At 36.4% G+C, this 12663-nt stretch overlaps 1 protein-coding gene across 1 annotated transcript; it reads right to left on the bottom strand.

Moving 5' to 3' along the window:
• Positions 1–756: 756 nt before the first annotated feature.
• On the bottom strand, positions 757–12301 carry LOC115975843. The gene is made up of 9 exons (XM_031096867.1): positions 11980–12301; positions 10620–10728; positions 10326–10432; positions 9300–9425; positions 9080–9200; positions 8851–8935; positions 1618–1731; positions 1450–1489; positions 757–1288 (listed from the first exon to the last, which is right to left on the bottom strand). The coding sequence occupies exons 1-9, from the start codon at positions 12160–12162 to the stop codon at positions 1136–1138; spliced, it is 1038 nt and encodes a 345-aa protein (XP_030952727.1). The 5' UTR covers positions 12163–12301; the 3' UTR covers positions 757–1135.
• Positions 12302–12663: the final 362 nt, after the last annotated feature.

A 12663-nucleotide genomic window follows, 5' to 3' on the forward strand; every position in this document is an offset into this window, starting at 1 on the left:
AGAGAGATCATACAAGCAGAGGTCGTATATGTGGGATTCACATGCGCTATATATGACAATTGACAAGACTGATGACACCTTCCCATACAAGACTTTTTATTTTCCTACGGAAGCTGCGCTAGAGAGAGAGACACTAAATAAAGGTAGGTACTCAACTCATCCACCAAAAATGTGCCATGCAAAAGTAATAATTTGCGGCCACGCAACTTCAAGAGTGCAAGACAAAGACGTCTCCAGAAAAATATTGTCCCTCCCCTTTACCCGAATCAGGGAGCAACTAGTGGAAGCAATGTCTTAATAATATGTAATCCTTTCTGACTTGAGTTCCTCTAGTCTACTCTACTCTAGTGCACCATTTATTAAAGCGGTTGCTTAACTAACTGGCCTTCAAACCTATTATATTTCAACAACCAGTGCAGGCTAGACTGCTTTTCTCTCTCTATCATACTAAATAAACTAGCCTTATAATTAAACCATTCGAGTCATCCTAATAAAGGGAAGAAAAAAAAAAAAAAAAGTAAACTAGTCCACCTAAAAAGTTGTTGTCCTTTTCTTTTAGACCTTTTCTTCATTGATTCACATTTTGTAAGAAGTGCAGACGAGGCAAGCACCACAATTTAACAAAAGTGGGTGTGCTTTACATACTTATTTTGTTTTTAAAAAAAATTAACTAAAAGTATAACTTTTAACATATTTTAAGAAATAATCTAACAAAATATGCCTGTAAAACAAACATAACCCCACTGTTCTCGAAGATGGGAGAAAATCATTGTAATAAAAATAGGGTGGCCTCAAAACAAAAGGGCTCTTTTCGTCTTAAGCAACAACAAAAGAAACCATCTCCATTTCTATCAGTGTGCTACAAACAATCTGGACAAATTCTTAATTGTCTTCATAATCTAAAACGTAATTTCCATATAATCTTAACTTTAAAAAAAAATTCATTTCGTCAAATTAATCCATAATTCTGTGTAACATTTTATGCTTGGGCGCAAATCAACTTTGTTTCAGTCCAAAATGGAAGATTTTGTCATATATCTGACATAAGTTCCTTTTTTTAGATAAAAAGAGTTCACGTGAATCCTAGTGGAATTCATCTTTTGCATCCCTTCCTCTCTCTTTCGAGGCTTCTTTTCTACCTGAGCCACCATCTCTGAGCAGCAGATATTGGAGCCTGCAAGAACGGGGCATAGCGGTGGACAAGTGGATTAACAGTCATTCCAATCATAGTCCATACACTATTGTGGTAACTGGCAGTCACAGGGGCATGATACATGAGCTTCAATAGCTGTCAAAAAAAAAAAAAGTCATTAGGTTCTAGACACAATAGCGCAAAGGTTAACACAAAGTCTTCAGAGACCAAATATGAGGAAAAAAAAAAAAAATCTATAGAGATTTTTTTTTCGAGGGTGAAATCTCTATAGATGATAGAAGAAAAATGTAACGAACCTGCCAGTACATGAAAGTTTGTATTATGTTGCGCTGCCACCTGCAAGTATATAATGTTAGAATCTAAGAGGCACCAAGAACAGACGCAAACAAAGACATAAGAATGAAAGGAAAAAAAAAAATCACAAAGACTGAAATAGAAAAAAAATATATCTCTGAGAATCTCACGAGAACAAGGAAATAATCAGGAGAAAGCCAAGTCCAATCTCAGCATGGGAAGATAGTATACTGAGTGTAGTTGTGTTGGACTCCACCCAAACACAGGGCTCTTCCAAATACTTCCTGTTCACCAAAAAGGAAAAGATAAGATTACTCAAACGAAAAAAATTCCAAAAGAGCAACGAAATAATGGCTCATATGAGAAAGGTTGAAACAATGATATGTTTTAACTCAAGAATTGATAAAAATTTTCAAGCAGACAAACTCTACTACATGAAGACAAGGGAAAAGCATAAGGGTTCTGTCTTCTGGAACATCAAAACGAACTACAGATCATACATCCAACATTGTTCAGTTTGTGTGTGTGTGTGTGTGTGTGTGTGTGTGTGTGTGTGTTTTTAAGAGAGAGAGTGAGAGATTGCCACATAAGGCATGTCTGGTAGTGCAACAGGCAACCAGAAAAAACTCTTCAGGAAAACATTCAGGATGCCTGCTAATTTTCTAAAAGTTCTTTAAGGGGAGCTCAAAATCTAAAATCTCTGTTTGCTAAAAGCCCACATTTTGAGCTTTATCCTTAAAGCTCTTTTCAGGCACTGTTTCAGCTATTAGGACATGTGATAGACAAAAATGCTCATGCCGTTTTCTCTTAATACACTTGACACCCTCACTCATTTCTTTCTTTCCTCTTTCCTAAATCTAAAACAACAAAAGGATCTCTCATCTACATCACTGCATCTGCCTATACCGTGGGCATGTCAAAGTCCTATCCATCTCTGGACAGCACCAGACAGAGAGAGAAGATGCTACACTCTAAACTAGAGAGAGAAAGATATAGTGTGAGTCACCAATCAGGTGTGGGGAATAGGAGGGCTTTTATGGCATGAAGAGAGACGGAAATTGAGAGAGTTAGAAAGTCATTTAAGTTTAGAGAGTGTGAGATGGTATCAAGGTACAAATGGTTCCAGAGAGACCACATAACGGTCAAAATTCCATTTTTTTGGTCTTCACTTATCCATAAATTTAACTCTCTTTTTTTATAATCCAATTTTACCATAATCATACTTTACTATGATCATGCCAATAGTAATTATTAATGTGACAAAGATTATGTCCATATGATGTTGATATGGAATGTTTAAACAACATGTTGATTGTACAAAACCATAACACATACATTTAATACACACATAAGAGCCATAATAATTTCTTTTCAATAGAATAGTATAAGGATAATATTGGAACACATTCATAACCATGATAAATATTAATTTGTAACAATAAACCAAGAAAGCAGCAATTATAATAAACAAATTAACACCAGCGATTAATGGAGTTATTTGCACTCAAGTATGAAAATATATATTAATAGCATAAATGTTAGGATCGTGATTGGGACTCAAACGGAAGCCAAATTGGGCTAAAACAAGGAAGTGCCAACTGGCACTCCTTGATCCAATGCATTCTAAACTTCTGTGGCAGCCTTCTCTCACTCCCATGCACATGATTCAACCTTGAGGTAGCAGCTTGGAGCTTAGTTGGATGAGATTACAAGAGATGAACATGTTAGAGTCAGTTACAATAAGATAGACTAACCTAAGTGAGTTAGGGTTTAAGCACGTGTATCATGTTAATCACATGTAAATCTTTATGATCACATACTGAATTAATTAGCTAATAAGCTTGAGACATGCGGGCCAATTTGATTAGGGTAAGTGATGTCTAAATAGATGCTTGTATCTCTCATTTAGGGCATTATAATGAAGAATAAACTTCTTGTTGCTTAGACTTGTGAGTCTTGCTTGGAGGAAAAGACTCTCAAAGTAGCCTCGATTGGAGAATTCTGAATCTACCTCGCCTCAATAACTCGACCCCTTCCACCTGTAGGATGTTTTAGACAAGTTTTTTTCTCTCTCAAGAAGTCACAATCCTTTCCATTACTCATAACATTCATGAATCCCACACTTAAATTCCATCATCCATAAAATCTCATTTCCAATCCAAAACCCTAACTGCCTAACAATCAAACTCCAGCACTCCTTATACACCAACCTTCGTCTTTTCACCATACATAAATCCAGCAACTCCAACCCAAGAACTGAGTTCCCTCATCAAGGAATACTACCCCTAAGTGTGTTCCATACCATAAAATAGTAAATTTTAGTAGCAATTACCAAACAGTTCATTTATACAAAGCACATTTATCATGTACTCTACTTTGTCATTCCTCACATTTTAAAAAGCTTTCTATCAATTTGGTTACCAAACAAATACAGCAACTTTAAAGCACATTGTAAGTGTAATTTTCCAAACAATCTAAATATTGCAACTTTTTTCAGTTTAAGCTCTTTATCACAAAAATCTACACTGCTAAAGCTCTACTTCCTGCATAATTTAGCTCTACTTCCTACAGTAATCTCAAATGGACTCAGGCTTAGCTGCAACTAGAAGAAAATCAAGCTTTTCAAAGGAAAAATGTGATAACTCTCACAAACAATTTAAATCCAACTATAGTCAGCAGGCTCAACCATAAATTCATCTTCATATTGATAATTCTTCAGCATCAAGGACATCAAGCAAAGTATTATCACCAACTGTGGAGGAGATGCAAATTATTTAAGCTAAGAGCATGCCAAGCCTGTCCAGGTTCTTGTGAATAGTTTAGAGGCGTATAGATTATGTGGGATAAGAGGGCTTTGGAAAAGATGGAGGCCATGGTTGGTACTTTCTCGGTATTGGTTAAGTGGCAAGGGGTGGTAGATGGTTTTATATGGGCATGTTCAGGGGTTTATGGCCCAAATGATAATAATGAGAGGGGACACACATGGATGAGTTGGTTGGTATTCAGCAATACTGGAGGATACCATGGTGTTGTTTTGGGGACTTTAATGTTATACGGTTTCCAAGTGACCGTTTGGGTGGAACATGTCTAACTCTGGCAGTGGAAAGATTCTCTAAATTTATGAGGACCTTAATTTGATTGACTTGCCGCTGAAAGGAGGTAGCTATACTTGGTCTAGTGGTACAAATCAACCATCAATGTCTAGGATTGATAGAGCTTTGATCACTCATGATTGGGAGGAAAACTATCCGAATGTTATTCAAAGGATTTTACCTCGTCCCATTTCAGACCACAATCCAATTCTTTTGGAGGCGGGGGAAATGGCGAGGGGGAAGAGTCCTTTCAAGTTTGAAAACATGTGGTTGAAGATAGATGGGTTTGTGGATAGAGTTCAATCTTGGTGGAATCGGCATTCATTTGTGGGTACACCTAGTTTTGTGCTTGCCAAGAAATTAAAGGCATTGAAGGAGGACATAATTAAGTGGAATTGTAGAGAGTTTGGTAATGTAGATCGTCAAAAGAAACAATTGTTGGAGGAGTTGAAAATTTTAGATGCTAAGGAAGAGGAGCTTGGACTCACTGATAGGGAGATATATTATGGGGCAGATTTGAGGTCCCAGATGGAGCATCTTCTTTCTTTGGAAGAAATTTCCTAGAGACAAAAATCTAGGATGTTATGTATTAAAGAAGGGGATAATAACACCAAGTTCTTTCACAAGATGGCAAACTCCCATAGAAGGTATAATCATCTGAGGATCTTGGAGGTGGATGGGGTGGTTTTTGAGGAGGAATTCAAGGTAACTGCTCAGGTAGTACAATTTTATAAAAATTTGTATAAGGAGTCTGAGGAGTGGAGAACTTTTGTGGAGGGATTGGAGTTTGATTGTATTGGGGATATAGAGAGGGTTTGTCTTGGAGTTTGATTTTATTGGGGTGGTTTTTGAGGAGGAATTCGAGGTAACTGCTTAGGTAGTACAGTTTTATAAAAATTTGTATAAGGAGTCTGAGGGGTGGAGACCTTTTGTGGAGGGCTTGGAGTTTGATTGTATTGGGGATATAGAGAGAGTTTGGCTTGAAAGGAAGTTTGAGAGAGAGAAGATTTTTCAAGTTGTAAGAGACTTGAAAGGGGATAAAACTCCAAGTCCGGATGGGTTTACTATGGCCTTTTATCATTATTGTTGGAGAGTAGTGAAGAAATATTTCTTAGCGGTCTTTGAAGAGTTTTTTCAATATTATAAGTTTGAAAATGCTACTTTCTTTGCTTTAATTCCAAAAAGAATGATGCCTCGAATATTAAAGATTTCCGACCTATTAGCTTGGTGGGGAGTGTGTATAAAATCTTGGTTAAGGTTTTAGCAAATCGTCTGAAAATGGTTTTAGATCAGTTGATCTCTGAAACTCAAATGGCTTTGTGGGTGGGAGACAAATCCTTGATTCAGTTCTTATTGTAAATGAATGTGTTGATAGCCGAGTGAAGAGTTGGGTTCCTGGGGTCATTTGTAAACTTGATGTTGAGAAAGCCTACAATTATGTGAATTGGGAGGCTCTTCTGGATTTGTTGAATAGGATGGGCTTTGAGGTGAAGTGGTGTAAGTGAATTCGCACTTGTATATCCACAGTCCAGTTCTCTGTTTTGATTAATGAGTCTCCAACAGATTTTTTTGGTAGCTCAAGGGGTTTAAGACAAGGGGATCCGCGATCTCCTATGTTGTTTTTGATTATGATGGAGGTTTTCAGTAGGATGTTAAGAAGAGTGGAGGGAGCTGACTTAATCCGTGGTTTTAAAGCTAAAGGTAGGAGGGGTGGTGGGGAATGTGTTTCACATCTATTGTTTGCAAAGGATACTATTCTATTTTGTGATGCAGATGTGGAGCAAATTCTTCATATTCGGTTGTTGTTACTTTATTTTCAGGTTGTGACAAGTTTGAAAGTCAATGTGTAGAAGACTGAAATGGTTCCAATAGGGGAGGTAGATGATGTGCATGCCTTGGCTAAAATTTTGGGCTGCAAAGTTGGAACTTTGCCTATGTCTTATCTTGGCATGCCGTTGGGGGCTTCGCATAATTCTCCTTCAATTTGAAATCCTATCTTGGAAAAAATTGAGCGAAAGTTGGCCGGGTGGAAGAAGTTGTATTTGTCTAACGCTTCATTTGGGAGTTCATAAGGGAAGGGAATGGAATGAAATGATCATAAGGGAATGGAATGAAATGTATTTAAGTAAGGGAAATGAATGGAAAAGAATGGAATTGAATAGAATTAAGTAACCTTGATTAGATGTTTTAAAATTGAGGAATGGAAAAGAATGAAAATGAATGGAATGTAAGTAATCTTGTTTGGGAGTAACATAGAGAGAATAAAATGGAATCATTTTATAATAATATTACTATTTAGACCCTTATTAAAAAAAAAAAAAAAGTTGAATATATAGGGGTATTTTGGGAGTTTTAGTAAAAAAATCATTAAATTTAATTTCATTCCCTCCTATTACTCCCAATTTCAAGGAGAATGAAAATTTGAGGTTTTAAGGGAATAGAGAGGAATGAGTGTTCCCTCCTACCCATTCCATTCCCTCCCACTTAAACTCTCAAACAAACAAATGGACTTTCCATTCCCTCCATTAAAACTCCCAAGCAAGGGAATGGAAAAATATTCTAAAATTATTCTTTTCATTCATTTCCATTCCCTCCTCCCAAACGAGGCCTAAGGGGGGTAGATTGACACTACTTAAAAGTACGTTATCTAGTCTTCCTACTTATTTTCTATCATTACTCACCATTCCTACTTATGTGGCTAATAGAATGAAAAGTTGCAAAGGGATTTTCAATGGGGTGATAGCGAGACTCATTTGATATGATGGGATAAAGTTTGTGCGCCTATAGCCAACGGAGGTTTAGGTATAAGGAAACTTACTACTTTCAATAAAGCCTTATTGGGGAAATGGCTGTGGCAGTTTGGGAAAGAGGAGAATCGACTATGGAGGAGGGTGGTAGCTTCAAATTTTGGAAAAGAGTTGGGGGGAGGGGGGTTGGACTTCTAAGCTAGGTAGGGGAGTTCATGGGTGTGGTTTGTGGAGAGTTATTCATATGAGCTGGGAGGATTTTAGCAAAAATACTCAGTTTGTTGTTGGGTTGGGGAATAGAGTGAGATTTTGGCAGAATGGGTGGTATGGGGATCAACCTTTCCAATTGGCTTTCCCTAGACTGTATGGTATTGCTATTGACAAGGAGGCCTCTGTAGAAGCTTCTTTGTCAAGGCAGGGGGCGAAGGATAGAAGAATTTGGAATGTTCATTTTATTCGGGAATTTAATGATTGGGAGATGGATAAAGGGCTGCATTTTCTTCGTATCTTGGGAGCCAATACTTCTTCAATGGATATTGGAGACCGGTTGAGATGGAAGTTAAAGCCTAATGGAGATTTTGACATCCAGTCATATTATAACAAGTTGCGGGATTCTCCTTCAGTTGTCTTTCCTTGGAAATGTATATGGAGAGTTAAGGCCCCTAAATGTGTTTCTTTCTTCATTTGGTGTGTAGCTTGGAATAAGATCCTAACAGGTGATAACCTGAGATTGAGGGGCTTGGATTTTGTGGACTGGTGCATTATGTGTCGACACTGTGGGGAGACAGTGGACCACTTACTTCTTCATTGTGAGATGGCTTATCAGTTGTGGAGCTTTGTTTTTATAACTTTTGGAGTGTCGTGGGTCATACCTAGATCAATTCCAGATATTCTTTTTAGTTGATGGAATTGGTTGGGGGAACATTCGTCTCAGATCTGGAATTTAGTTCCATTGTGCATACTATGGTGTATTTGGAAGGAATGGAATCGGCAAACTTTTAAGGATTTGGATAGTTCCGATGATCTGATGCTTGCTTCTTTTAGTGGAACACTCTTTGATTGGTCTCAGGCTTGGGGACTCACGACTAATGGTTCTCTCCCTTCTTTTCTTAGCTCACTTTTTCTTTTGTAATTAATCTGTTGCTTGGTTTTTTTCTATGTATTTTCTCTGTTTTTTTCTTCTTGTAATTTCTGGTTTGCTCTGTGCTTTTCATGCATAGAGTAGCCTTTTGTGTATATATCATTCTTACTTATCAAAAAAAATATATATCACATTCACATTATGAAAATCATATAAAACAAAGTATTCAATGAAATATCACTAATAATGTTTCTGGAATGACAAGATTTTCAATAGTATATTCAGGCCACCTTCCCTTTCTTCTCCTCCCCTCGCCAAAAGGGAATAAAAAAAATCCAAATATAAGGTCAATGGGCAATAAGATAGCATGAACAAGAAAACCCAAATAAGATACAAACAATTATGTAATCAAGTAAATCGAAACTAGAGAATCAACTAACTAACTAACTATATATATAAATATAAGGTTCATAACTCTCCTACCTGTACAAGGAGGAGCGATTGAAATTACGCCTAAGGAACTTGGCAACAAGTTCAAGTGCTCGACATAAAATGGGGATTAAAGCAACTGCAACAGAGATCAACTCATCAGACTATGCACAACTATATTAAAAGCTAGATTCAGCTATATGACAGAAGAACAAAGAACATAAACTGAGAGAGGAATTAATAAAGATACATGAAAAGAACTAAGAGACTGAGCAATTCTCACACTTAAGGCAAAGATTCGAAGTCACAAAGGTAAGGCAGTAGATGAAGTAGATGAAATCCTTGGTCACAATGATAGTCTGAAAGTAACTTTGCAGAGCCTGCAAATTCCATCCTCTGGGTTGCTGAAACAATAAAAGATTGGTTAATGAGCTTGAAGAAAGATAGCAAACCAAGTATGTAGTTCAAAGCTACAAGGGCAGTGAAAACAAATAAAAACATACCCCATATAGTGAATACAAGGAATACAGAGAGGAACATGCAGTGCCCATAAAGGAAAGCCGATATGCCCTTTGTGAAAGATTTCTAGGTACCAGTGGAAAAATTGCAAGTACAGCGACAACAAACACCTGCAGTGAAATATATATATATATATATATAAGCAATATTAACAGAATAATTTCAGTAATACAAGCAGATCAATAAGGTACAGGGATCTCACTATTTTTCCCTATTTTTTGTTCAAAATGGCATCCTTTTTAGGTGAGCTAATAGCAAGATTCTAACAAATGTTGACAGAAGGGGGCAGTAACTACTTGTTGAAAGTTGTGAGCTTTCATAGTCAAGAGACAGATTTAGAAGCAAATTGCTTTTTTATAATTGCCAAATTTACAATTAAGATGCAGTAGATTTTATTATATTCACTCTGGTATAAACTTTGACTATTAGCTTAGTTGTTATCGATTTCAATGATACACAGAACATGTTGGTAAAATAGATGCAAAAATACTCAAAAGAACAAAAGCAGACCGATAATAAGGGTTTAAGGAATGCAAAAATGTATGATTATTTGGTCAACAGCTCAAATCGATAACCAAATAGGTAAATTTACAACAAGGTTCTTTACAATCAACAGATTTAAGCATCCAACACTTTCCAAATAGCCTATCTTCTACGGTTGGAAAACTGAACTATTTGTTAACAGACTCATAATTGATGATTCTGATTGGGGGTGGGGGGAAGACGATAAAGAAGAAGTGGCTTTAAGGGAACAAATAAGTGTAAAAATCATGAAAAGCTTTGGAGAGATATTTAGTAAAACATCAATTTTTTTTTAGTAAGTTACACATGCATCCGGTGAGTCTTGAACCCAGGATCTTACCCTCCACCTAGCACTTATAAGGGGAGGAGGTTTCAGTTGAGCTAAAGGTCATTGGCTAGTACATCATCATAACTACATACAAAAAATTGCAAAAGTTTATTGACTGTCAAAGTATATGAATGCATGCATAAATTTGGTTTCACTGTACCCAAGCATTCACAGAGAACTGAATCGTATGCCGATCCCAGCGCAGAGAAGTTGGATTTGGACTGGTGGTTGCTGATGTCCCTGAAGCTCGAGTAGTACTAGTAGACCCTACAGCAATATTAAGGTTCAATTCAATGGCAGAAGAAATTTTAAGCCCAGCGAAAAGAAAATTAATACATATAAGTGCAGTAAGCAGATTTGTAATACTTTCACTTCCATTTTGGATCTTTAACAGTTGACCCCACGGCCTACGTCATTATATTTTTATCAAAAATGTAAAATTCAGATTATCTACCTGAGTTTCGCTGTCGAGGTTGGTCATTTGAAGATGTTGATGATGCTGATGGTCTTGCTGGTTGAGATGAACTATTAGTCGACATAGGCTCCACCACAAGATCGGGATCCTGTTTATGAAATGCAAGTATCAGTTCGGTAAAGATCATCAAGACACAACAGTTAAAGCAAAGCTGACTTATGTGCGACATTAAAAAAAAATGTGCCCTTTATTTTAAAAGCCCCAAGGAGCATACAAATGTTACAAAAAAACATTAATACAAAGCAATTCCTCATCCAAGATAGAATCTCAACCTACAAAGCAATCCCTCTTACTGTCATCTGTGATAGGATCTCAATACGAAATATTCACTGAGAAGCAGGGGAAGCGATAGTAAAGAGTGTTGATTGATATATATATATTCCTTTTACTTATGTTAATGATAAATAAAAAATTAAGAGCATAACAACAAATCACTCAATTTTTTTTTTCTTCTTTTAGCTCCACTTGTTCTAATAGGGAGAGGAAGTCCATTTAATCTCATTGGCAACCACCAAATATTCAATCTCCCATTCTTAAAAAAGAAGACCAACAAAAATATCTAAAACGTATACAAAACATGATGATAGATATATTAAGGAAGTAAGAAGGAAAACTTGTCATAGCATACAAGAATTCTCTATTTGACAAAGCAAAACATCAACATCTCAACATGGAATTCCACATGCGTAAACAAAAGGCAAACCACAATTCCAAAAAGAGACTTATCAGTGATGTCAAGAAGAAAACAAAACAGCAAGAGCCACAGAAATTTACATGAATATAGTATTCCTTCTTGAAGACTTGATAATGCACTAAAATTATGGGTTTCAACAGAATTGAAAAACGATCCATGAACTGACTCCAATAATTCTGAGGAGGGGATGTTTTATTGGGGCTTCAGTTCTAACTGTAAAAAGAAGGCATATACTTGATCAATTTATTTTTAGAAAAGCTCTTAAATTTTGAGAACAAAAAAAACCTATAATCCAAATGCAACACCCATCTCAATAAACCTAGAACCAAAACCCCAAAGTACAAAATGGATAAAACCCAGATGGGATTCAAAGGGTTCAAGCCCAAATTCTTATAAAACATCAATAATCAATTACATTTTACACGTCACATGACCAATTCCAAAAAAGTCAAACACAACCCAAGACAACATTTCTTTAGACAAGAAAAAAAAAAACACATACATAGACATAATAATCCACAAACAATGAAGAACCATAAAAAAAACAATTAAAAAAAAAAAACCCAGATGGGGATTGATGGTCAGAATCTCAAATGTCCAACAAGAAAAAAGAAAACCCAGATGAGAGAGAGAGAGAGAAGGTACGATGTAGCGCTGATAGAACTTGCGCTTGTAGTGGTCTTGGACATCGGAGACGGAGCGAGAAGCCATGCTGGGAGGAATGAGGATGTTGGACCAGTACTCTGCCCATCTCGGGTCGTCGTCGTATTCGTAGGCAGTCGCCGCTATTCTCTTCAGTTTCTGCGGATCTTCCTTCTCTTCTCCCATTTTCTTTTCTCCTAATTCTCTCTCTCTCTCTCTCAGACTCACTATTTTTTAACTATTATTAACTAGTAGTGGTAGAAAAAACTAGGAACATAAATAAGAAAGAAACTACTACTTTTGCTGCCAATACAAAAAAGTCCTAAGTTTTTGTTTTATCTCCTCATGGAAAACAAGTAGTAATGCCAATGAAAAGGAAACTCTCCTTCAGTCTTGACTCAATCACGTAACGACGTCGTTTCTTTGATGCCTCTCTTTTTTCTTTTTTCAAGTTTTTTCAAGTTTTTTTTTTTTTTTATACAAGTTGTGATGTATGGCCTTGCAACAAGTTGATTAACCATAAATTTAGGTATAATATCTTTTTTATCTCACTTTTTTCTATTATGGTATGTCATGTGTCTGAATAGTGAAATATAAAGTGGGTCAAAAAATTTGTGTTTAGTAGTACATTAAGTTTTCCAATTAAATTTAGAAAATTAGCTCTGTTTGTTTTACCGTTAACCTTTT

This window comes from Quercus lobata, chromosome 2 (assembly GCF_001633185.2).
Source record: "Quercus lobata isolate SW786 chromosome 2, ValleyOak3.0 Primary Assembly, whole genome shotgun sequence".
NCBI classification, from domain to species: domain Eukaryota; kingdom Viridiplantae; phylum Streptophyta; class Magnoliopsida; order Fagales; family Fagaceae; genus Quercus; species Quercus lobata.